The 25,862-nt window shown below is 43.1% G+C and overlaps 1 protein-coding gene across 2 annotated transcripts in view; it reads right to left on the reverse strand.

Moving 5' to 3' along the window:
- LOC106593080 (serine/threonine-protein kinase/endoribonuclease IRE1-like) overlaps positions 1–25,862 on the reverse strand; it is a 74,098-nt gene that overhangs the window by 40,577 nt on the left and 7,659 nt on the right. The window contains exons 3-13 of one of the 2 annotated variants that reach the window (XM_045690485.1): positions 23,537–23,570; positions 23,258–23,330; positions 22,165–22,237; positions 20,604–20,726; positions 14,660–14,761; positions 13,916–13,975; positions 12,625–12,826; positions 11,945–12,023; positions 11,011–11,161; positions 10,062–10,186; positions 9,127–9,321 (exon numbers count right to left, since the gene is read on the reverse strand). In XM_045690485.1, coding sequence (XP_045546441.1) covers positions 9,127–9,321; positions 10,062–10,186; positions 11,011–11,161; positions 11,945–12,023; positions 12,625–12,826; positions 13,916–13,975; positions 14,660–14,761; positions 20,604–20,726; positions 22,165–22,237; positions 23,258–23,330; positions 23,537–23,570 — 1,217 coding nt within the window. The remainder of the gene's footprint in view (positions 1–9,126; positions 9,322–10,061; positions 10,187–11,010; positions 11,162–11,944; positions 12,024–12,624; positions 12,827–13,915; positions 13,976–14,659; positions 14,762–20,603; positions 20,727–22,164; positions 22,238–23,257; positions 23,331–23,536; positions 23,571–25,862) is intronic. The other variant, XM_045690486.1, reaches the window with a different exon arrangement.

Below are 25,862 nucleotides of genomic sequence, written 5' to 3' on the forward strand. Positions count from 1 at the left end.
GACAGAGCTTGAGAGGATCTGCAGAGAAGAATGGGAGAAACTCCCCCAAATTCAGGTGTGCCAAGCTTGTTGTGTCATACCAAAGAAGACTCCAGGCTGTAATCGCTGCCAAAGGTTCTTCAACAAAGTACTGAGTAAAGCGTCTGAATACTTATGGAAATATGATACCTGTTTTCACTTTGTCATTATGGGGTATTGTGTGTAGATTAATGAGGGGGAAAAAAACAATTTAATCCATTTTAGAATAAGCCTGTAACGTAAACAAACAAATGTATATAGCGCAAACTAATTGGGCGAACTCAGTAAAGTTCAATCATATGCGTCTCTGTGCGGCCTGACAATCCTGGAGGAAGTGGTGTGCAGCTTAGAAGGAACATCGATGCCGAGCAGCTGCCATACCAGGCGGTGATGCTACCGTTCAGGATGCTCTCGATGGTGCAGCTGAATAACTTTTAGAGGATTTGAGGACCCATGCCAAATCTATTCAGTCTCCTGAGGGGGAATAGGTATTGTAGTGCTCTCTTCACGACTGTCTTGGTGTGTTTGGACCATGATAGTTTGTTAGTGATGTGGAAACCAAGGAACTTGAAGCACGTGACCCGCTCCACTACAGCCCGGTCGATGTGAATGGGGACGTGCTCGGCCCTCCTTTTCCTGTAGTCCACGATCATCTCCTTTGTCTTGATCACGTTAAGGGAGAGGTTGTTGTCCTGGCACCACACTGCCAGGTCTCTGACCTCCTCCCTTTAGGCTTTGTCATCGTTGTCGGTGATCAGGCCTACCACTGTTGTGTCGTCAGCAAACTTAATGATAGTATTGGAGTCGTGCGTGGCCACGCAGTCGTGGGTGAGAAGGGAGTACAGCAGGAAGCCCGTCCAGGAAGTCCAGGATCCAGTTGCAGAGGGAGGTGTTTAGTCACAGGGTCCTTAGCTTTGTGATGAGGCACTATGGTGTTGAACGCTGAGCTGTAGTCAATGAATAGCATTCTCACATAGATGTTCCTTTTGTCCAGGTGGGAAAGGGCAGTGTGGAGTGCAATAGAGATTGCGTAATCTGTCTAGGGTTTCTGAGATGATGGTGTTGATGTGAGCCATGACCAGCCTTTCAAAGCACTTCATGGCTACAGACGTGATTGCTACAGGGTGGTAGTCATTTAAGCAAGGTTACATTGGCGTTCTTGAGCACAGGGACTATAGTGGTCCGTATGAAGCATGTTGGTATTACAGACTTGGTCAGGGAGACGTTGAAAATGTCAGTGAAGACACTTGACAGTTGATCAGTGTGTGCTCTGAGTATGCGTCCTGGTAATCCGTCTGACCCTGGCGTCCTTGTGAATGTTGACCTGTTTAAAGGTCTTACTCACATCGGCTATGGAGAGCATGATCACACAGTTGTCCTGAACAGCTGGTGCCCTCATGCATGGTTCAGCGTTGCTTGCCTCAAAGCAAGCAAAGAAAGAAGGCATTTAGCTCGTCTGATAGGCTCGCGTCACTGGGCAGCTCGCAGCTGGGTTTCCCTTCGTAATCTGTAATAGTTTGCAGAGCCCTGCCACATCCGACGTGCATCAGAGCCGATATAGTAGGATTCAACCTTAGTCCTGTATTGACACTTTGCCTGTTTGATGGTTCGTCTGAGGGCATAGAGGGATTCATTATAAGCGTCCGGTTTAGTGTCGCGCTCCTTGAAAGCAGCAACTCTAGCCTTTAGCTCAATGCAGATGTTGCCTGTAATCCATGGCTTCCGGTTTGGATATGTACGTACGGACACTGTGGGGACGACGTCATCGATACACTTATTGATGAAGCCAGTGACTGATAAGGTATAGTCCTTAACACCATCGGACATGCTGGTAGAAATTGGGTAAAACGGATGTAAATGTCCCTCGATTTAAGTCCCCGGGCCACTAGGGTGAGCATTCTGTTGTTTGCTTCGGGCCTTATACAGCTCGTTGAATGACCACCATCTAAATGAATTACCATTATCTAGATTAATTACCATCATCTAAATGAATTACCACCATCTAAATGAATTACCACCATCTAAATGAATTACCACCATCTAGATGAATTACCACCATCTAAATGAATTACCACCATCTAAATGAATTACCACCATCTCATCTAAATGATTACCACCATCTAAATAAATTACCACCATCTCATCTAAATGAATTACCACCATCTCATCTAAATGAATTACCACCATCTAAATGAATTACCACCATCTCATCTAAATGAATTACCACCACCTAAATGAATTACCACCATCTAAATGAATTACCATCATCTAGATGAATTACCATCATCTAGATGAATTACCACCACCTAAATGAATTACCACCACCTAGATGAATTACCACCATCTAAATGAATTACCACCATCTCATCTAAATGAATTACCACCATCTAAATGAATTACCACCATCTAAATGAATTACCACCATCTCATCTAGATGAATTACCACCACCTAAATGAATTACCACCATCTAAATGAATTACCATCATCTAGATGAATTACCATCATCTAGATGAATTACCACCACCTAAATGAATTACCACCACCTAGATGAATTACCACCATCTAAATGAATTACCACCATCTCATCTAAATGAATTACCACCATCTAAATGAATTACCACCATCTAAATGAATTACCACCATCTCATCTAGATGAATTACCACCATCTAGATGAATTACCACCATCTAAATGAATAACCACCATCTAAATGAATTACCACCATCTAAATGAATTACCACCATCTAAATGAATTACCACCATCTAGATGAATTACCACCATCTAAATGTATTACCACCATCTAAATGAATTACCACCATCTAGATGAATTACCACCACCTTGATGAATTACCACCATCTCATCTAGATGAAATACCACCATCTAGATGAATTACCACCATCTAGATGAATTACCACCATCTAAATGAATTACCACCATCTAAATGAATTACCACCATCTAGATGAATTACCACCATCTAGGTGAATTACCACCATCTCATCTAGATGAATTCCACCATCTAGATGAATTACCACCATCTCATCTAGATGAATTACCATCATCTAGATGAATTACCACCATCTCATCTAGATGAATTACCACCATCTAGATGAATTACCACCATCTAGATGAATTACCACCATCTAAATGAATTACCACCATCTAAATGAATTACCACCATCTCATCTAGATGAATTACCACCATCTAGATGAATTACCACCATCTAAATGAATAACCACCATCTAAATGAATAACCACCATCTAAATGAATTACCACCATCTAAATGAATTACCACCATCTAGATGAATTACCACCATCTAAATGAATTACCACCATCTAGATGAATTACCACCATCTAGATGAATTACCACCATCTAAATGAATTACCACCATCTAAATGAATTACCACCATCTAGATGAATTACCACCATCTAGATGAATTACCACCACCTAGATGAATTACCACCATCTAAATGAATTACCACCATCTAGATGAATTACCACCATCTAGATGAATTACCACCATCTAAATTAATTACCACCATCTAAATGAATTACCACCATCTAGATGAATTAGCACCATCTCATCTAGATGAATTCCACCATCCAGATGAATTACCACCATCTCATCTAGATGAATTACCACCATCTAGATGAATTACCACCATCTAGATGAATTACCACCATCTAAATGAATTACCACCATCTCATCTAAATGATTACCACCATCTAAATAAATTACCACCATCTCATCTAAATGAATTACCACCATCTCATCTAAATGAATTACCACCATCTAAATGAATTACCACCATCTCATCTAAATGAATTACCACCACCTAAATGAATTACCACCATCTAAATGAATTACCATCATCTAGATGAATTACCATCATCTAGATGAATTACCACCACCTAAATGAATTACCACCACCTAGATGAATTACCACCATCTAAATGAATTACCACCATCTCATCTAAATGAATTACCACCATCTAAATGAATTACCACCATCTAAATGAATTACCACCATCTCATCTAGATGAATTACCACCACCTAAATGAATTACCACCATCTAAATGAATTACCATCATCTAGATGAATTACCATCATCTAGATGAATTACCACCACCTAAATGAATTACCACCACCTAGATGAATTACCACCATCTAAATGAATTACCACCATCTCATCTAAATGAATTACCACCATCTAAATGAATTACCACCATCTAAATGAATTACCACCATCTCATCTAGATGAATTACCACCATCTAGATGAATTACCACCATCTAAATGAATAACCACCATCTAAATGAATTACCACCATCTAAATGAATTACCACCATCTAAATGAATTACCACCATCTAGATGAATTACCACCATCTAAATGTATTACCACCATCTAAATGAATTACCACCATCTAGATGAATTACCACCACCTTGATGAATTACCACCATCTCATCTAGATGAAATACCACCATCTAGATGAATTACCACCATCTAGATGAATTACCACCATCTAAATGAATTACCACCATCTAAATGAATTACCACCATCTAGATGAATTACCACCATCTAGGGTGAATTACCACCATCTCATCTAGATGAATTCCACCATCTAGATGAATTACCACCATCTCATCTAGATGAATTACCATCATCTAGATGAATTACCACCATCTCATCTAGATGAATTACCACCATCTAGATGAATTACCACCATCTAGATGAATTACCACCATCTAAATGAATTACCACCATCTAAATGAATTACCACCATCTCATCTAGATGAATTACCACCATCTAGATGAATTACCACCATCTAAATGAATAACCACCATCTAAATGAATAACCACCATCTAAATGAATTACCACCATCTAAATGAATTACCACCATCTAGATGAATTACCACCATCTAAATGAATTACCACCATCTAGATGAATTACCACCATCTAGATGAATTACCACCATCTAAATGAATTACCACCATCTAAATGAATTACCACCATCTAGATGAATTACCACCATCTAGATGAATTACCACCACCTAGATGAATTACCACCATCTAAATGAATTACCACCATCTAGATGAATTACCACCATCTAGATGAATTACCACCATCTAAATTAATTACCACCATCTAAATGAATTACCACCATCTAGATGAATTAGCACCATCTCATCTAGATGAATTCCACCATCCAGATGAATTACCACCATCTCATCTAGATGAATTACCACCATCTAGATGAATTACCACCATCTAGATGAATTACCACCATCTAAATGAATAACCACCATCTAAATGAATAACCACCATCTAAATGAATTACCACCATCTAGATGAATTACCACCATCTAAATGAATTACCACCATCTAGATGAATTACCACCACCTAGATGAATTACCACCAGCTAGATGAATTACCACTATCCCATCCAGATGAATTACCACCATCCCATCTAGATGAATTACCACCATCCCATCTAGATGAATTACCACCATCTCATCTAGATCAATTACCACCATCTAGATGAATTACCACCATCTCATCTAAATGAATTACCATCATCTAGATGAATTACCACCATCTAGATGAATTACCAACATCTAAATGAATAACCACCATCTAAATGAATTACCACCATCTAGATGAATTACCACCATCTAAATGAATTACCACCACCTAAATGTATTACCACCATCTAAATGAATTACCACCATCTAAATGAATTACCACCATCTAAATGAATTACCACCATCTAAATGAATTACCACCACCTAGATGAATTACCACCACCTAGATGAATTACCACCATCTAAATGAATTACCATCATCTAAATGAATTACCACCATCTAAATTAATTACCACCATCTAAATGAATTACCACCATCTAGATGAATTAGCACCATCTCATCTAGATGAATTCCACCATCCAGATGAATTACCACCATCTCATCTAGATGAATTACCACCATCTAGATGAATTACCACCATCTAGATGAATTACCACCATCTAAATGAATAACCACCATCTAAATGAATAACCACCATCTAAATGAATTACCACCATCTAGATGAATTACCACCATCTAAATGAATTACCACCATCTTGATGAATTACCACCACCTAGATGAATTACCACCAGCTAGATGAATTACCACTATCCCATCCAGATGAATTACCACCATCCCATCTAGATGAATTACCACCATCCCATCTAGATGAATTACCACCATCTCATCTAGATCAATTACCACCATCTAGATGAATTACCACCATCTCATCTAAATGAATTACCATCATCTAGATGAATTACCACCATCTAGATGAATTACCAACATCTAAATGAATAACCACCATCTAAATGAATTACCACCATCTAGATGAATTACCACCATCTAAATGAATTACCACCACCTAAATGTATTACCACCATCTAAATGAATTACCACCATCTAAATGAATTACCACCATCTAAATGAATTACCACCATCTAAATGAATTACCACCACCTAAATGAATTACCACCACCTAGATGAATTACCACCATCTAAATGAATTACCACCATCTCATCTAAATGAATTACCACCATCTAAATGAATTACCACCATCTAAATGAATTACCACCATCTCATCTAGATGAATTACCACCATCTAGATGAATTACCACCATCTAAATGAATAACCACCATCTAAATGAATTACCACCATCTAAATGAATTACCACCATCTAAATGAATTACCACCATCTAGATGAATTACCACCATCTAAATGTATTACCACCATCTAAATGAATTACCACCATCTAGATGAATTACCACCACCTTGATGAATTACCACCATCTCATCTAGATGAAATACCACCATCTAGATGAATTACCACCATCTAGATGAATTACCACCATCTAAATGAATTACCACCATCTAAATGAATTACCACCATCTAGATGAATTACCACCATCTAGGTGAATTACCACCATCTCATCTAGATGAATTCCACCATCTAGATGAATTACCACCATCTCATCTAGATGAATTACCATCATCTAGATGAATTACCACCATCTCATCTAGATGAATTACCACCATCTAGATGAATTACCACCATCTAGATGAATTACCACCATCTAAATGAATTACCACCATCTAAATGAATTACCACCATCTCATCTAGATGAATTACCACCATCTAGATGAATTACCACCATCTAAATGAATAACCACCATCTAAATGAATAACCACCATCTAAATGAATTACCACCATCTAGATGAATTACCACCATCTAAATGAATTACCACCATCTAAATGAATTACCACCATCTAGATGAATTACCACCATCTAAATGAATTACCACCATCTAAATGAATTACCACCATCTAGATGAATTACCACCATCTAGATGAATTACCACCACCTAGATGAATTACCACCATCTAAATGAATTACCACCATCTAGATGAATTACCACCATCTAGATGAATTACCACCATCTAAATTAATTACCACCATCTAAATGAATTACCACCATCTAGATGAATTAGCACCATCTCATCTAGATGAATTCCACCATCCAGATGAATTACCACCATCTCATCTAGATGAATTACCACCATCTAGATGAATTACCACCATCTAGATGAATTACCACCATCTAAATGAATAACCACCATCTAAATGAATAACCACCATCTAAATGAATTACCACCATCTAGATGAATTACCACCATCTAAATGAATTACCACCATCTAGATGAATTACCACCACCTAGATGAATTACCACCAGCTAGATGAATTACCACTATCCCATCCAGATGAATTACCACCATCCCATCTAGATGAATTACCACCATCCCATCTAGATGAATTACCACCATCTCATCTAGATCAATTACCACCATCTAGATGAATTACCACCATCTCATCTAAATGAATTACCATCATCTAGATGAATTACCACCATCTAGATGAATTACCAACATCTAAATGAATAACCACCATCTAAATGAATTACCACCATCTAGATGAATTACCACCATCTAAATGAATTACCACCACCTAAATGTATTACCACCATCTAAATGAATTACCACCATCTAAATGAATTACCACCATCTAAATGAATTACCACCATCTAAATGAATTACCACCACCTAGATGAATTACCACCACCTAGATGAATTACCACCATCTAAATGAATTACCATCATCTAAATGAATTACCACCATCTAAATTAATTACCACCATCTAAATGAATTACCACCATCTAGATGAATTAGCACCATCTCATCTAGATGAATTCCACCATCCAGATGAATTACCACCATCTCATCTAGATGAATTACCACCATCTAGATGAATTACCACCATCTAGATGAATTACCACCATCTAAATGAATAACCACCATCTAAATGAATAACCACCATCTAAATGAATTACCACCATCTAGATGAATTACCACCATCTAAATGAATTACCACCATCTTGATGAATTACCACCACCTAGATGAATTACCACCAGCTAGATGAATTACCACTATCCCATCCAGATGAATTACCACCATCCCATCTAGATGAATTACCACCATCCCATCTAGATGAATTACCACCATCTCATCTAGATCAATTACCACCATCTAGATGAATTACCACCATCTCATCTAAATGAATTACCATCATCTAGATGAATTACCACCATCTAGATGAATTACCAACATCTAAATGAATAACCACCATCTAAATGAATTACCACCATCTAGATGAATTACCACCATCTAAATGAATTACCACCACCTAAATGTATTACCACCATCTAAATGAATTACCACCATCTAAATGAATTACCACCATCTAAATGAATTACCACCATCTAAATGAATTACCACCACCTAGATGAATTACCACCACCTAGATGAATTACCACCACCTAGATGAATTACCACCATCTAAATGAATTACCATCATCTAAATGAATTACCACCATCTAGATGAATTACCACCATCTTGATGAATTACCACCACCTAGATGAATTACCACCACCTAGATGAATTACCATCATCTCATCTACATACTAACCTGTGGATAAGTCAGAGCGAAGGCAAGCCATCCTCCCAGCAGTAGAGACAGTATCACCACGGTAACAGGGTCCTGGTATATATTTTCGGGCAGGACAGAGGACAACCCTGATCTTGATCCCGCTCGGGTCCTTCTGCTTCCGCTGGGACCCGAACCACCAGGACCCCCTTCAACACCATGACCTACTGACTGGAACTAAAGAGGAGGGGAGGAGGGGGGGTACAGGGTGAGAGGTCAGGGGTCACCACCAGGACCCCCTCCACCACCATGACCTACTGACTGGAACTAAAGAGGAGGGGAGGAGGGGGGGTGAGAGGTCAGGGGTCACCACCAGGACCCACTCCACCACCATGACCTACTGACTGGAACTAAAGAGGAGGGGAGGAGGGGGGTGAGAGGTCAGGGGTCACCACCAGGACCCCCTCCACCACCATGACCTACTGACTGGAACTAAAGAGGAGGGGAGGAGGGGGGGTGAGAGGTCAGGGGTCACCACCAGGACCCCCTCCACCACCATGACCTACTGACTGGAACTAAAGAGGAGGGGAGGAGGGGGGGTGAGAGGTCAGGGGTCACCACCAGGACCCCTACACCACCATGACCTACTGACTGGAACTAAAGAGGAGGGGAGGAGGGGGGTGAGAGGTCAGGGGTCACCACCAGGACCCCCTCCACCACCATGACCTACTGACTGGAACTAAAGAGGAGGGGAGGAGGGGGGGTGAGAGGTCAGGGGTCACCACCAGGACCCCCTACACCACCATGACCTACTGACTGGAACTAAAGAGGAGGGGAGGAGGGGGGTGAGGGTGAGAGGTCAGGGGTTATAGGTCAACGGTAAGGGGGTTGTAACTCACAAGATGGTCTGTATGTGAGTGGGGGTTCAGGTTAAAGGTCAGGGGTTATAGGTCAAAGGTCAGGGGGTTGTAACTCACAGGATGGTCTGTGTAGCGTTTGTTCTGAGACCGGGTCGGGATAACGGCGTCACCGGAACGCTGCAGGTTTACCGGGAAGTCTCTCAACATGGTGGTGTGGGCTACCGGGGGTAACTCGTGATGTCCTGATGAGAGACACACACACACACACACACACACACACACACACACACACACACACACACACACAACATTAAAGATGACATCAGTGTCCGGTGTGTTGGTGCAGCCTGGCGGGTAGTTACTTACTGGTTGTTCAGTGTGTTGGTGGAGCCTGGCGGGTAGTTACCTACTGGTTGTTCAGTGTGTTGGTGGAGCCTGGCGGGTAGTTACCTACTGGTTGTTCAGTGTGTTGGTGGAGCCTGGGGGGTAGTTACCTACTGGTTGTTCAGTGTGTTGGTGGAGCCTGGCGGGTAGTTACCCACTGGTTGTTCAGTGTGTTGGTGGAGCCTGGCGGGTAGTTACCTACTGGTTGTTCAGTGTGTTGGTGTAGCCTGGCGGGTAGTTACTTACTGGTTGTTCAGTGTGTTGGTGGAGCCTGGCGGGTAGTTACCTACTGGTTGTTCAGTGTGTTGGTGCAGCCTGGCGGGTAGTTACCTACTGGTTGTTCAGTGTGTTGGTGGAGCCTGGCGGGTAGTTACCCACTGGTTGTTCAGTGTGTTGGTGGAGCCTGGCGGGTAGTTACCTACTGGTTGTTCAGTGTGTTGGTGGAGCCTGGGGGGTAGTTACCTACTGGTTGTTCAGTGTGTTGGTGGAGCCTGGCGGGTAGTTACCCACTGGTTGTTCAGTGTGTTGGTGGAGCCTGGCGGGTAGTTACCTACTGGTTGATCAGTGTGTTGGTGGAGCCTGGCGGGTAGTTACCTACTGGTTGTTCAGTGTGTTGGTGGAGCCTGGCGGGTAGTTACCTACTGGTTGTTCAGTGTGTTGGTGGAGCCTGGCGGGTAGTTACCTATGAGCAGCCACTGGTTGTTCAGTGTGTTGGTAGATCCTGGCGGGTATCGTATGTCGGTAGACGGGATGATCTCACACTCTCCCTTCTCTCTGACCGTCACCTCCTCGGTCTCCGGTCCCTCGATACGCGCCAGCGTCAAGCCCCGCGGCTGCCGTGGCAACACGTCAATCAATACGTCAGAGAAATCAGCCAATCAAATTCAGAGAGAAAAGTTCCTAACAAGGTGTGTATGATGACATCACAGTACTGAGACTAAAACACATGCTGATTGGCTGCTGTGTGTCGTGCTGACATGCTGATTGGCTGCTGTGTGTCGTGTAGACATGCTGATTGGCTGCTGTGTGTCGTGTAGACATGCTGATTGGCTGCTGTGTGTCGTGTAGACATGCTGATTGGCTGCTGTGTGTTGTGTAGACACTGAGTGTACAAAACATTTGGGACACCTTCCTAACAACCTCAATTCGTAAGGGAATGGCCTCTACTAGAAAGCGTTCCACAGGGATGCTGGCCCCATGTTGACCTCAAATGCTTTCCCACAGTTGTGTCCAGTAGGCTGGATGTCCTTTTGGGTGGTGGACCCATTCTTGATACACACGGGGGAAACTGTTGAGCGTGTAAAAACCCAGCAGCGTTGCAGTGAACACTCAAACTGCTGCGCAATGGCACTTATTACCATACCCCCCCGTTCAAAGGGGCTTAAATCTTTTGTCTTCACCCTCTGAATGGCACACATACACTATCCATGTCTCCACCCCTTTCATCTACACTGATCGAAGTGGATTTAATAACAAGTGACATCAATAAGGGAAATCATATCTTTTCATCTGGTCAGTCTGTCATAAAAAAAAAGAACAGGTGTTCTAATGGTTTTGTCCACTGAGAGTGTTTTTTTTTTTTTTTTTGGGTGCTGTTGATTGACAGCTGTACTGACCACTAGAGAGACTCCGTCGTGAACCAGGGAGGTGGAGGCGTAAAGATGAGAGTCCAGCTTCCCTACATACAGAGTGGGCCTAAAAAAACACAACACAAATGACAAAGAATGGCGGTAAAAAGCTTTTGAAACACCTTGAATTACATTGTAATGCTGCAACCCATTAAGAAAATGACTGTAAAAAACTGTTAAAATCCCCGTGGATTGATGAGGAATTGAAAAACATTGTATGGTTGTAGAGGGACGAGGTAAAAAGGAACGTCAAATAAGTCCGGCTGCACAACCGATTGGCAAAACGTACTGCAAATTGAGAAATCACGTGACTAAACTGAATCAAAAGAAGAAGAAACTACACTATGAAACAAAGATAAATGACATAGAGAATGATAGTAAAAAAAGTTTGGAGGACCTTAAAATTGCATTCTGGGGGGGGGGAGGCTAACAGAACACAGAGGGTGTTCTTTAATGGAAGAATCTCCAATATAATCCAGCTAGAATCAGGAGTTCCCCAGGGCAGCTGTTTAGGCTTCTACCCTTTTTTCAATTTTTACTAACGACATGTCAGTTATAATGCCAGGGTGTCCATTTATGCATTATCGATCATAGTCTGCTGCTGGAAAAACGTGTGTGTGTGTGTGTGTGTGTGTGTGTGTGTGTGTGTGTATATATATATCTCTTACACCAGCTGTGTGTGTGTGCTGGCCTGCTCCGTGACAAACTGGTAGCTCCACTTCATGGTGTGCGTGTCGTGGGACGAGAAGGTGAGGTAACGCAGCGTCTCCATGGCAACTGACAGGTGAGGGGCGTGTCTCAGAGAGTCCTGGCTGTACAGGTACACACCCACCACAGGTGACCCATAGTTTTGCATCCACAGGACATCACCTGGCAGAGAGGACAGGAGAGGAGGAGAGGAGGGTTAGAGACATAGAGAAAGGAGGAAAGGGGAGAGGAGAGGAGAGGAGAGGAGAGGAGAGGAGAGGAGAGGAGAGGAGAGGAGAGGAGAGGAGAGGAGAGGAGAGGAGAGGAGAGGAGAGGAGAGGAGAGGAGAGGAGAGGAGAGGAGAGGAGAGGAGAGGAGAGGAGGGTTAGAGACAGAGAGAAAGGAGGAGGAGAGGAGAGGGGGGGTTAGAGACAGAGAGAAAGGAGGAGAGGAGAAGAGAGGTCAGGAGAGGAGAGGGGAGAGGAGGGTTAGAGACAGAGAGAAAGGAGGAGGAGAGGAGAGGAGGGTTAGAGACAGAGAGAAAGGAGGAGGAGAGGAGAGGAGGGTTAAAGACAGAGAGAAAGGAGGAAAGGGGAGAGGGGATAGAGACAGAGAGAAAGGAGGAGGAGAGGAGAGGGGGGTTAGAGACAGAGAGAAAAGAGGAGGAGAGGAGAGGGGAGAGGAGAAGAGAGGACAGGAGAGGAGAGGGGAGAGGAGGGTTAGAGACAGAGAGAAAGGAGGAGAGGAGAGGAGGGTTAGAGACAGAGAGAAAGGAGGAGGAGAGGAGAGGAGGGTTAAAGACAGAGAGAAAGGAGAAAAGGGGAGAGGGGAGAGGAGAGGAGGGTTAGAGACAGGAGGAGAGGGGAGAGGAGAAGATGAGAGGAGAGGGGAGAGGAGGGTTAGAGAGAGAGAAAGGAGGGGAGAGGAGAAGAGGAGAGGACAGGAGAGGACAGGAGAGGAGAGGAGGGTTAGAGACAGGAGGAGAGAGGAGAGGAGGGTTAGGGAAAGGAGGAGAGGAGGGTTAGAGACAGGAGGAGAGGGGAGAAGAGGGTTAGGGAAAGAGAGAAAGAGAGAAAGGAGGAGAGGAGAAGAGGAGAGGAGGAGAGGAAAAGATGGAAATAATAAATAATAACCAAATAACATACATAAAACTAGTCTAGGTTTATTGTAGCAGGTGTTTATTGTAGCAGGTCAGTGTAGGTTAGAACAATAATTACCTGTCTGGTAGTGGTTGGGGGGGGACACAGTAATGTACCCGACCGTAAAACGTACCTGACTCTCTGTCTACGGTCACCACCAACCCATCACCACTGGAGACGAGATGGGCCATCTCTGTAGAAACAACTGTATTATCGCACTGTGCAGAACTAGATAAGTACATCACAGTATAATGGTGTGTACCTACTGTAGTACATCATATTATCATTGTGACCTACTGTAGTACATCATAGTATAATGGTGTGTACCTACTGTAGTACATCATACATTATAGTATAATGGTGTGTACCTACTGTAGTACATCATACATTATGGTATAATGGTGTGTACATACTGTAGTACATTATATTATCATTGTGTACCTACTGCAGTACATCATAGTATAATGGTGTGCACCTACTGTAGTACATCACAGTATAATGGTGTACCTACTGTAGTACATCACAGTATAATGGTATACCTACTGTAGTACATCACAGTATAATGGTGTGTACCTACTGTAGTACATCATAGTATAATGGTGTGTACCTACTGTAGTACATCATAGTATAATGGTGTATACCTACTGTAGTACATTATATTATCATTGTGTACCTACTGTAGTACATCATAGTATAATGGTGTGTACCTACTGTAGTACATTATATTACCATTGTGTACCTACTGTAGTACATTATATTATCATTGTGTACCTACTGTAGTACATTATATTATCATTGTGTACCTAATGTAGTACATCATAGTATAATGGTGTATACCTACTGTAGTATATTATATTATCATTGTGTGTGTACGTACTGTAGTCGTGTTTCTCATCGTACGGCGGGGCAGAGTAGTCGTTGTACGTGGCGTTCCACCTCAGCTCCTGTGTCTTCGTATCATACATCGTTATCATGTACTCTGGAATAGAAAAGAGTAGAGTACCGTAAAGTAGAGTAGAGCTGAGGACAGTAGAGTAGAGTAGAACTGAGTAGAGTAGAACTGAGTAGAACTAGTAGAATAGAGAAGAGTAGAACTGAGTAGAGTAGAACTGAGTAGGGTAGAGTAGAACTGAGTAGAGGAGAACAGAGTAGAGGAGAACAGAGTAGAGTAGAACTGAGTAGAGTAGAACTGAGTAGGGTAGAACTGAGTAGAGTAGAACTGAGTAGAGTAGAACTGAGTAGGGTAGAGTAGAACTGAGTAGAGGAGAACAGAGTAGAGGAGAACAGAGTAGAGTAGAACTGAGTAGAGTAGAACTGAGTAGAGTAGAACTGAGTACAGTAGAGTAGAACTGAGTAGCGTAGAACTGAGTAGAGTAGAACTGAGTAGAGTAGAACTGAGTAGGGTAGAGTAGAACTGAGTAGAGGAGAACAGAGTAGAGGAGAACAGAGTAGAGTAGAACTGAGTAGAGTAGAGTAGAGTAGAACTGAGTAGCATAGAACTGAGTAGAGTAGAACTGAGTAGAGTAGAACTGAGTAGGGTAGAGTAGAACTGAGTAGAGGAGAACAGAGTAGAGGAGAACAGAGTAGAGTAGAACTGAGTAGAGTAGAACTGAGTAGGGTAGAGTAGAACTGAGTAGAGGAGAACAGAGTAGAGTAGAACTGAGTACAGTAGAGTAGAACTGATGAGAGGAGAACAGAGTAGAGTAGAACTGAGTAGAGTAGAGTAGAGTAGAACTGAGTAGAGTAGAACTGAGTACAGTAGAGTAGAACTCAGTAGCGTAGAACTGAGTAGAGTAGAACTGAGTAGAGTAGAACTGAGTAGAGTAGAACTGAGTAGAGTAGAGTAGAACTGAGTAGAGTAGAACTGAGTAGAGTAGAACTGAGTAGAGGAGAACTGAGTAGAGGAGAACAGAGTGGAGGAGAACAGAGCAGAACTGAGTAGAGTAGAAAAGAGTAGAGGAAAACTGAGTAGAGGAAAACTGAGTAGAGGAAAACTGAGTAGAGTAGAACTGAGTAGGGTAGAGTAGAACTGAGTAGGGTAGAGTATAACAGAGTAGAGTAGAACTGAGTAGAGTAGAACAGAGTAGAACTGAGTAGAGTAGAACTGAGTAGAGTAGAGTAAAACTGAGTAGAGTAGAACAGAGAAGAGTAGAGTAGAACTGAGTAGAGTAGAACTGAGTAGAGTAGAACAGAGTAGAACTGAGTAGAGTAGAACAGAGTAGAGTAGAACTGAGTAGAGTAGAACTGAGTAGGGTAGAACTGTGTAGAGAAGAACTGAGTAGAGGAGAACTGAGTAGGGTAGAGTAGAACTGAGTAGGATAGAGTAGAACTGAGTAGAGAAGAACTGAGTAGAGTAGGAGTAGAACTGAGTAGAGTAGAACTGAGTAGGGTAGAGTAGAGTAGAACAGAGTAGAACTGAGTAGAGTAAAACTGATTAGCGTAGAACTGAGTACAGTAGCGTAGAACTGAGTAGAGGAGAACAGAGTAGAACTGAGAACAGTAGAGTAGAACTGAGTAGAGTAGAACTGAGTAGGGTAGAGTAGAACTGAGTAGGGTAGAACTGAGTAGGGTAGACCTGAGTAGAGTAGAACTGAGTAGAGTAGAACTGAGTAGAGAGTAGAACTGAGTAGATAGTAGAACTGAGTAGAGCAGAACTGAGTAGGGTAGAGTAGAACTGATTAGGGTAGAGTAGAACTGAGTAGAGTAGAACTGAGTAGGGTAGAGTATAACTGAGTAGAGTAGAACTGAGTAGAGTAGAACTGTGTAAGGTAGAGTAGAACTGAGTAGAGTAGAACTGAGTAGGGTAGAGTAGAACTGAGTAGGGTAGGGTTGAACTGAGTAGGGTAGAACTGAGTAGAGTAGAACTGAGTAGAGTAGAACTGAGTAGAGTACAGTAGAACTGAGTAGGGTAGAACTGAGTAGAGTAGAACTGAGTAGAGCAGAACTGAGTAGAGCAGAACTGAGTAGGGTAGAGTAGAACTGAGTAGGGTAGAACTGAATAGAGTAGAAATGAGTAGAGTAGAACTGAGTAGAGTAGAACTGAGTAGGGTAGAGTAGAACTGAGTAGGGTAGAACTGAGTAGGGTAGGACTGAGTAGAGTAGAACTGAGTAGAGTAGAACTGAGTAGAGAGTAGAACTGAGTAGATAGTAGAACTGAGTAGAGCAGAACTGAGTAGGGTAGAGTAGAACTGAGTAGGGTAGAGTAGAACTGAGTAGAGTAGAACTGAGTAGAGCAGAACTGAATAGGGTAGAGTGGAACTGAGTAGAGTAGAACTGAGTAGGGTGGTACTGAGTAGAGCAGAACTGAGTAGAGTAGAACTGAGTAGGGTAGAGTAGAACTGAGTAGAGTAGAACTGAGTAGAGTAGAACTGAGTAGAGTAGAACTGAGTAAGGTAGAGTAGAACTGAGTAGAGTAGAACTGAGTAGGGTAGAGTAGAACTGAGTAGGATAGGGTTGAACTGAGTAGGGTAGAACTGAGTAGAGTAGAACTGAGTAGAGTAGAACTGAGTAGAGTAGATTAGAACTGAGTAGAGTAGAGTAGAACTGAGTAGGGTAGAGTAGAACTGAGTAGAGTAGAACTGAGTAGGGTAGAACTGAGTAAGGTAGAGTAGAACTGAGTAGGGTAGAGTAGAACTGAGTAGAGCAGAACTGAGCAGGGTAGAGTAGAACTGAGTAGAGTAGAACTGAGTAGAGTAGAACTGAGTAGGGTAGAACTGAGTAGAGCAGAACTGAGTAGGGTAGAGTAGAACTGAGTAGAGTAGAACTGAGTAGAGCAGAACTGAGAAGGGTAGAGTAGAACTGAGTAGAGTAGAACTGAGAAGAGTAGAACTGAGAAGAGTAGAACTGAGTAGAGTAGAACTGAGTACGGTAGAGTAGAACTGAGTAGGGTAGAGTAGAACTGAGTAGGGTACAGTAGAACTGAGTAGAGGAGAACTGAGTAGAACTGAGTAGAACAATTGACGTGGTGTGTTGGGGACTGATGGAGTCAGAATACAGTAGTACTGACTAGTTACCTGTACGCCCTGTTACCTGTACGTCCTGTTACCTGTACGTCCTGTTACCTGTACGTCCTGTACGTCCTGTTACCTGTACGTCCTGTTACCTGTAATCTGTACGTCCTGTCACCTGTATGTCCTGTCACCTGTACGCCCTGTCACCTGTACGCCCTGTCACCTGTACGTCCTGTTACCTGTACGTCCTGTTACCTGTACGTCCTGTTACCTGTACGTCCTGTTACCTATACGTCCTGTTAACTATACGTCCTGTACGTCCTGTACGTCCAGTTACCTGTACGTCCTGTACGTCCTGTTACCTGTACGTCCTGTACGTCCTGTTACGTATACGTCCTGTTACCTGTCCGTCCTGTACGTCCTGTTACCTGTACGTCCTGTACATCCTGTTACCTGTACGTCCTGTACGTCCTGTACGTCCTGTACGTCCTGTTACCTGTACGTCCTGTACGTTCTGTACATCCTGTTACCTGTACGTCCTGTCACCTGTACGTCCTGTCACCTGTACGTCCTGTCACCTGTACGCCCTGTCGCCTGTCAGTCCTGTCGCCTGTACGTCCTGTCGCCTGTACGTCCTTTCGCCTGTACGTCCTGTCGCCTGTACGTCCTGTTGCCTGTACGTCCTGTCACCTGTACGTCCTGTCACCTGTACGTCCTGTCACCTGTACGTCCTGTTACCTGTACGTCCTGTTACCTGTACGCCCTGTTACCTGTACGTCCTGTTACCTGTACGTCCCATTACATGTACGTCCTGTACGTCCTGTTACCTGTACGTCCTGTACGTCCTGTTACCTGTACGTCCTGTTACCTGTACGTCCTGTACGTCCTGTCACCTGTACGTCCTGTACGTCCTGTCACCTGTACGCCCTGTCGCCTGTCAGTCCTGTCGCCTGTACGTCCTGTCGCCTGTACGTCCTTTCGCCTGTACGTCCTGTCGCCTGTACGTCCTGTCGCCTGTACGTCCTGTCACCTATACGTCCTGTCACCTGTACGTCCTGTCACCTGTACGCCCTGTTACCTGTACGTCCTGTTACCTGTACGCCCTGTTACCTGTACGTCCCTGTTACCTGTACGTCCCATTACATGTCGTCCTGTACGTCCTGTTACCTGTACGTCCTGTACGTCCTGTTACCTGTACGTCCTGTTACCTGTACGTCCTGTTACCTGTACGTCCTGTTACCTGTACGTCCTGTACGTCCTGTTACCTGTACGTCCTGTTACCTGTACGTCCTGTACATCCTGTTACCTGTACATCCTGTTACCTGTCCGTCCTGTACGTCCTGTTACCTGTACGTCCTGTTATCTGTACGTCCTGTTATCTGTACGTCCTGTACGTCCTGTTACCTGTACGTCCTGTTACCTGTACGTCCTGTTACCTGTACGTCCTGTTACCTGTACGTCCTGTTACCTGTACGTCCTGTTACCTGTACGTCCTGTTACCTGTACGTCCTGTACGTCCTGTCACCTGTACGTCCTGTTACCTGTACCTCCTGTTACCTGTACGTCCTGTTACCTGTACGTCCTGTACGTCCTGTTACCTGTACGTCCTGTACGTCCTGTTACCTGTACGTCCTGTTACCTGTACGTCCTGTTACCTGTACGTCCTGTACGTCCTGTTACCTGTACGTCCTGTACGTCCTGTTACCTGTACGTCCTGTACGTCCTGTTACCTGTACGTCCTGTTACCTGTACGTCCTGTTACATGTCCGTCCTGTTACCTGTACGTCCTGTTACCTGTACGTCCTGTACGTCCTGTTACCTGTACGTCCTGTTACCTGTACGTTCTGTTACCTGTACTTCCTTTTACTTGTCCGTCCTGTACGTCCTGTTACCTGTACGTCCTGTTACCTGTACGTCCTGTACGTCCTGTTACCTGTACGTCCTGTTACCTGTCCGTCCTGTTACCTGTCCGTCCTGTACGTCCTGTTACCTGTACGTCCTGTTACCTGTACGTCCTGTTACCTGTACGTCCTGTACGTCCTGTTACCTGTACGTCCTGTACGTCCTGTTACCTGTACGTCCTGTTACCTGTACGTCCTGTACGTCCTGTTACCTGTACGTCCTGTTACCTGTACGTCCTGTTACCTGTACGTCCTGTACGTCCTGTTACCTGTACGTCCTGTTACCTGTACGTCCTGTACGTCCTGTTATCTGTACGTCCTGTTACCTGTACGTCCTGTTACCTGTACGTCCTGTACGTCCTGTTACCTGTACGTCCTGTACGTCCTGTTACCTGTCGTCCTGCGTCCTGTTACCTGTCCGTCCTGTTACCTGTCCGTCCTGTTACCTGTCCGTCCTGTTACCTGTACGTCCTGTACGTCCTGTTACCTATATGTCCTGTTACCTGTACGTCCTGTTACCTGTACGTTCTGTTACCTGTACGTCCTGTACATCCTGTTACCTGTACGTCCTGTTGCCTGTCCGTCCTGTTGCCTGTACGTCCTGTTACCGTCCTGTTACCTGTACGTCCTGTTACCTGTACGTTCTGTTACCTGTACGTCCTGTACGTCCTGTTACCTGTACGTCCTGTTACCTGAACGTCCTGTTACCTGAACGTCCTGTTACCTGTCCGTCCTGTACGTCCTGTTACCTGTACGTCCCGTACGTCCTGTTACCTGTACGTCCTGTACGTCCTGTTACCTGAACGTCCTGTTACCTGTCCGTCCTGTACGTCCTGTTACCTGTACGTCCTGTTACCTGTCCGTCCTGTACGTCCTGTTACCTGTACGTGCTGTTATCTGTACGTCCTGTTACCTGTCCGTCCTGTACGTCCTGTTACCTGTACGTGCTGTTACCTGTACATGCTGTTACCTGTACGTCCTATGTATAGCAGTGGTGCATTGGGGCAGATGGAGTCAGATGATGATGTGGACAGGCTGGTCTGTTTCTCTCCTGTCTGGGGATCCACCACAAACCACACATCCTGCTTCTTACCTATACAGGTACAGAAACAAACAGAACAAAACAAACAAACACACACACACACACACACACACACACACACACCGTTACTGATGTCCTGACAGCCTCAACACATTACTGATGTCCTGACAGCCTCAACACATTACTGATGTCCTGACAGCCTCAACACATTACTGATGTCCTGACAACACATTACTGATGTCCTGACAACACATTACTGATGTCCTGACAACACATTACTGATGTCCTGACAGCCTCAACACATTACTGATGTCCTGACAGCCTCAACACATTACTGATGTCCTGACAGCCTCAACACATTGCTGATGTCCTGACAACACATTACTGATGTCCTGACAACACATTACTGATGTCCTGACAACACATTACTGATGTCCTGACAACACATTACTGATGTCCTGACAGCCTCAACACATTACTGATGTCCTGACAACACATTACTGATGTCCTGACAACACATTACTGATGTCCTGACAACACATTACTGATGTCCTGACAACACGTTACTGATGTCCTGACAGCCTCAACACATTACTGATGTCCTGCCACACATTACTGATGTCCTGACAACACATTACTGATGTCCTGACAACACATTACTGATGTCCTGACAACACATTACTGATGTCCTGACAGCCTCAACACATTACTGATGTCCTGACAGCCTCAACACATTACTGATGTCCTGAAAACACATTACTGATGTCCTGACAACACATTACTGATGTCCTGACAACACATTACTGATGTCCTGACAGCCTCAACACATTACTGATGTCCTGACAGCCTCAACACATTACTGATGTCCTGAAAACACATTACTGATGTCCTGACAACACATTACTGATGTCCTGACAACACATTACTGATGTCCTGACAACACATTACTGATGTCCTGACAACACATTACTGATGTCCTGACAGCCTCAACACATTACTGATGTCCTGACAACACATTACTGATGTCCTGACAACACATTACTGATGTCCTGACAGCACATTACTGATGTCCTGACAACACATTACTGATGTCCTGACAGCACATTACTGATGTCCTGACAACACATTACTGATGTCCTGACAACCTCCACACATTACTTATGTCCTGACAACACATTACTGATGTCCTGACAACCTCAACACATTACTGATGTCCTGACAACACATTACTGATGTCCTGACAACCTCAACACATTACTGATGTCCTGACAGCCTCAACACATTACTGATTGCCTGACAACCTCAACACATTACTGATGTCCTGACAGCCTCAACACATTACTGATGTCCTGACAACCTCAACACATTACTGATGTCCTGACAGCCTCAACACATTACTGATGTCCTGACAGCCTCAACACATTACTGATGTCCTGACAACACATTACTGATGTCCTGACAGCCTCAGCACATGACTGATGTCTCTCACCAGTGTAGAGGACTCCATCAGAACTCCTACAGGGAGCTGACTGGACCAGCTCTGGGATGGTGAAGGGCAGTTTCTGGAGAAATATAGACAATACTATATTATAGAGTATACTATTATTATATATATTAAAATACTATCTCGCTCTCTGGCCGTCTGTCCGTCTCTCTCTCTGTCCGTCTCTCTCTGTCCGTCTGTCCGTCTCTCTCTCTCCGTCTGTCTCTCTCTCTCCGTCCGTCTCTCTCTCCATCTGTCTCTCTCTCCGTCCGTCTCTCTCTCCGTCCGTCTCTCTCTCTCTGTCCGTCTCTCTCTCCGTCCGTCAGAACGTCTCTCTCTCTCCGTCCGTCTCTCTCTCCGTCCGTCTCTCTCGTCCGTCTCTCTCTCTCTGTCCGTCTCTCTCTCCGTCCGTCAGAACGTCTCTCTCTCCATCCGTCTCGCTCTCCGTCCGTCTCTCTCTCTGTCGTCTCTCTCTGTCTGTCCGTCTCTCTCTCTCTGTCCGTCTCTCTCTCTCTGTCCGTCTCTCTCTGTCCGTCTGTCCGTCTCTCTCTGTCCGTCTGTCCGTCTCTCTGTCCGTCTCTCTCTCTCTGTCCGTCTCTCTCTCCGTCCGTCAGAACGTCTCTCTCTCTGTCCGTCTCTCTCTCTCTGTCCGTCTCTCTCTCCGTCCGTCAGAACGTCTCTCTCTCTGTCCGTCTCTCTCTCTCTGTCCGTCTCTCTCTCCGTCCGTCAGAACGTCTCTCTCTCTGTCCGTCTCTCTCTCTCTGTCCGTCTCTCTCTCCGTCCGTCAGAACGTCTCTCTCTCCGTCCGTCTCTCTCTCTGTCGTTTCTCTCTCTCTGTCTGTCCGTCTCTCTCTCTCTGTCCGTCTCTCTCTCTGTCCGTCAGAACGTCTCTCTCTCCGTCCGTCAGAACGTCTCTCTCTCCGTCCGTCAGAACCTCTCTCTCTCCGTCCGTGTCTCTCTCCGTCCGTCTCTCTCTCCGTCCGTCTCTCTCTCCGTCCGTCTCCCTCTCTCTCTCTCGCTCTCTGTCCGTCTCCCTCTCTCTCTCTCTCTGTCCGTCTCCCTCTCTCTGTGTCCGTCTCTCTGTCCGTCTCTCTCTTACCATCAGTCCTTCCTTGTGTTTTCCTCCCAGGACGTAGAGACTGCCATCGTTGGGGTCAGGGAGAAACCCTGGCCTAAAAAGCACACACACACAAACACACAAACACTCACAGTAGCAATGTTTATCAGGTGTGTGTGTGTGTGTGTGTGTGTGTGTGTGTGTGTGTGTGTGTGTGTGTGTGTGTGTGTGTGTGTGTGTGTGTGTGTGTGTGTGTGAGAGAGAGAGTGTGTGTGTGTGTGTGTGTGTGTGTGTGAGTGCGTGTAGAGCAGAGTCACTCACTCAGTGAGGTAAACAGGCACCTGGATGATGGGATCTGGAAAATATAGTTAGGGTACAAAACATTAAGAACACCTTCCTCATATTGAGATGTATACATTATTATACTATACTGTATATAGTATTATACTATACAGTAGGTATATATTATTATACAATACAGTATGTATATATGAATATTCTATATGTATATACTATTATACTATTATTATACTATACAGTATATAGTACTATACTATACAGTAGGTATATATTATTATACTATACAGTAGGTATATATTAATATTCTATATGTATATATTATTATACTATTGGTATATATTATTATACTATACTGTATATATTATTATACTATACAGTAGGTATATATTATTATACTGTATATAGTACTATACAGTAGGTATATAGTATTATACAGTAGGTATATATTATTACACTATAGGTATATATTAGTATACCATACTGTATATATTATCATACTATACAGCAGGTATATATTATTATAGTATACATTAGGTATACATTATTATACTATACAGTATGTATATATTATTATACTATAGTGTATAAAGTACTATACAGTAGGTATATTTTATTATACTATACAGTATATAGTACTATACAGTAGGTATATATTATTACACTATACTGTATATAGTACAATACAGTAGGTATATATTATTATACTATACTGTATACAGTCCTATACAGTAGGTATATATTATTATACTATACTGTATATATTATTATACTATACTGTAGGTATCTATTATTATACTATACTGTAGGAATATATTATACTATACTGTATGTATTATTATACTATATATATTATACTATACTGTAGGTGTATATTATTATACTATATATATATATATATTAATATAAATATAATATATATATATATATTATATATAAGTATACTATACTGTAGGTATATATTATTATACTTTACTGTATATATTATACTATACTGTAGGTATATATTATTAAACTATATTGTATATATTATTATACATATTATTATACTATACTTTAGGTATATATTATTACACTATACTGTAGGTATATATTAATATACTATAGTTTTTATTTATTTTTATTTATTTATTTCACCTTTATTTAACCAGGTAGGCAAGTTGAGAAGAAGTTCTCATTTACAATTGCGACCTGGCCAAGATAAAGCAAAGCAGTTCGACAACATACAAAAACACAGAGTTACACATGGAGTAAAACAACATACAATCAATGATACAGTAGACAAAAATAAGACTATATACAATGTGAGCAAATGATGTGAGATAAGGGAGGTAAAGGCAAAAAAAGGCCATGGTGGCAAAGTAAATACAATATAGCAAGTAAAACACTGGAATGGTAGATTTGTAGTTTGAAGAAAGTTCAAAGTTAAAATATAAATAATATGGTGCAAAGGAGCAAAATAATAAATTAAATAAATAAATACAGTAGGGGTAGTAGTTTGGGCTAAATTATAGATGGGCTATGTACAGGTGCAGTGATCTGGGAGCTGCTCTGATAGCTTAAAGCTAGTGAGGGAGATAAGTGTTTCCAGTTTCAGAGATTTTTGTAGTTCGTTCTAGTCATTGGCAGCAGAGAACTGGAAGGAGAGACGACCAAAGGAGGAGTTGGCTTTAGGGGTTACCAGAGAGATATACCTGCTGGAGCGCGTGCTACAGGTGGGTGCTGCTATGGTGACCAGTGAGCGGAGATAAGGGGGGACTTTACCTAGCAGGGTCTTGTAGATGACCTGGAGCCAATGTGTTTGGCGACGATTATGAAGCGAAGGCCAGCCAACGAGAGCGTACAGGTCGCAGTGGTGGGTAGTATATGGGGCTTTGGTGACAAAACGGATGGCACTGTGATAGACTGCATCCAGCTTGTTGAGTAGGGTATTGGAAGCTATTTTGTAAATGACATCGCCGAAGTCGAGGATTGGTAGGATGGTCAGTTTTACGAGGGTATGTTTGGCAGCATGAGTGAAGGATGCTTTGTTGCGAAATAGGAAGCCAATTCGAGATTTCACTTTGGATTGGAGATGATTGATGTGAGTCTGGAAGGAGAGTTTACAGTCTAACCAGACACCTAGGTATTTGTAGTTGTCCACAAATTCTAAGTCAGAACCGTCCAGAGAAGTGATGCTGGACAGGCGGGCAGGTGCTGGCAGCGATCGGTTGAAGAGCATGCATTTAGTTTTACTTGTATTTAGGAGCAGTTGGAGACCACGGAAGGAGAGTTGTATGGCATTGAAGCTCGTCTGGAGGGTTGTTAACACAGTGTCCAAAGATGGGCCAGAAGTATACAGAATGGTGTC

This window comes from Salmo salar, chromosome ssa12, assembly GCF_905237065.1.
Source record: "Salmo salar chromosome ssa12, Ssal_v3.1, whole genome shotgun sequence".
In the NCBI taxonomy this organism is placed as follows: domain Eukaryota; kingdom Metazoa; phylum Chordata; class Actinopteri; order Salmoniformes; family Salmonidae; genus Salmo; species Salmo salar.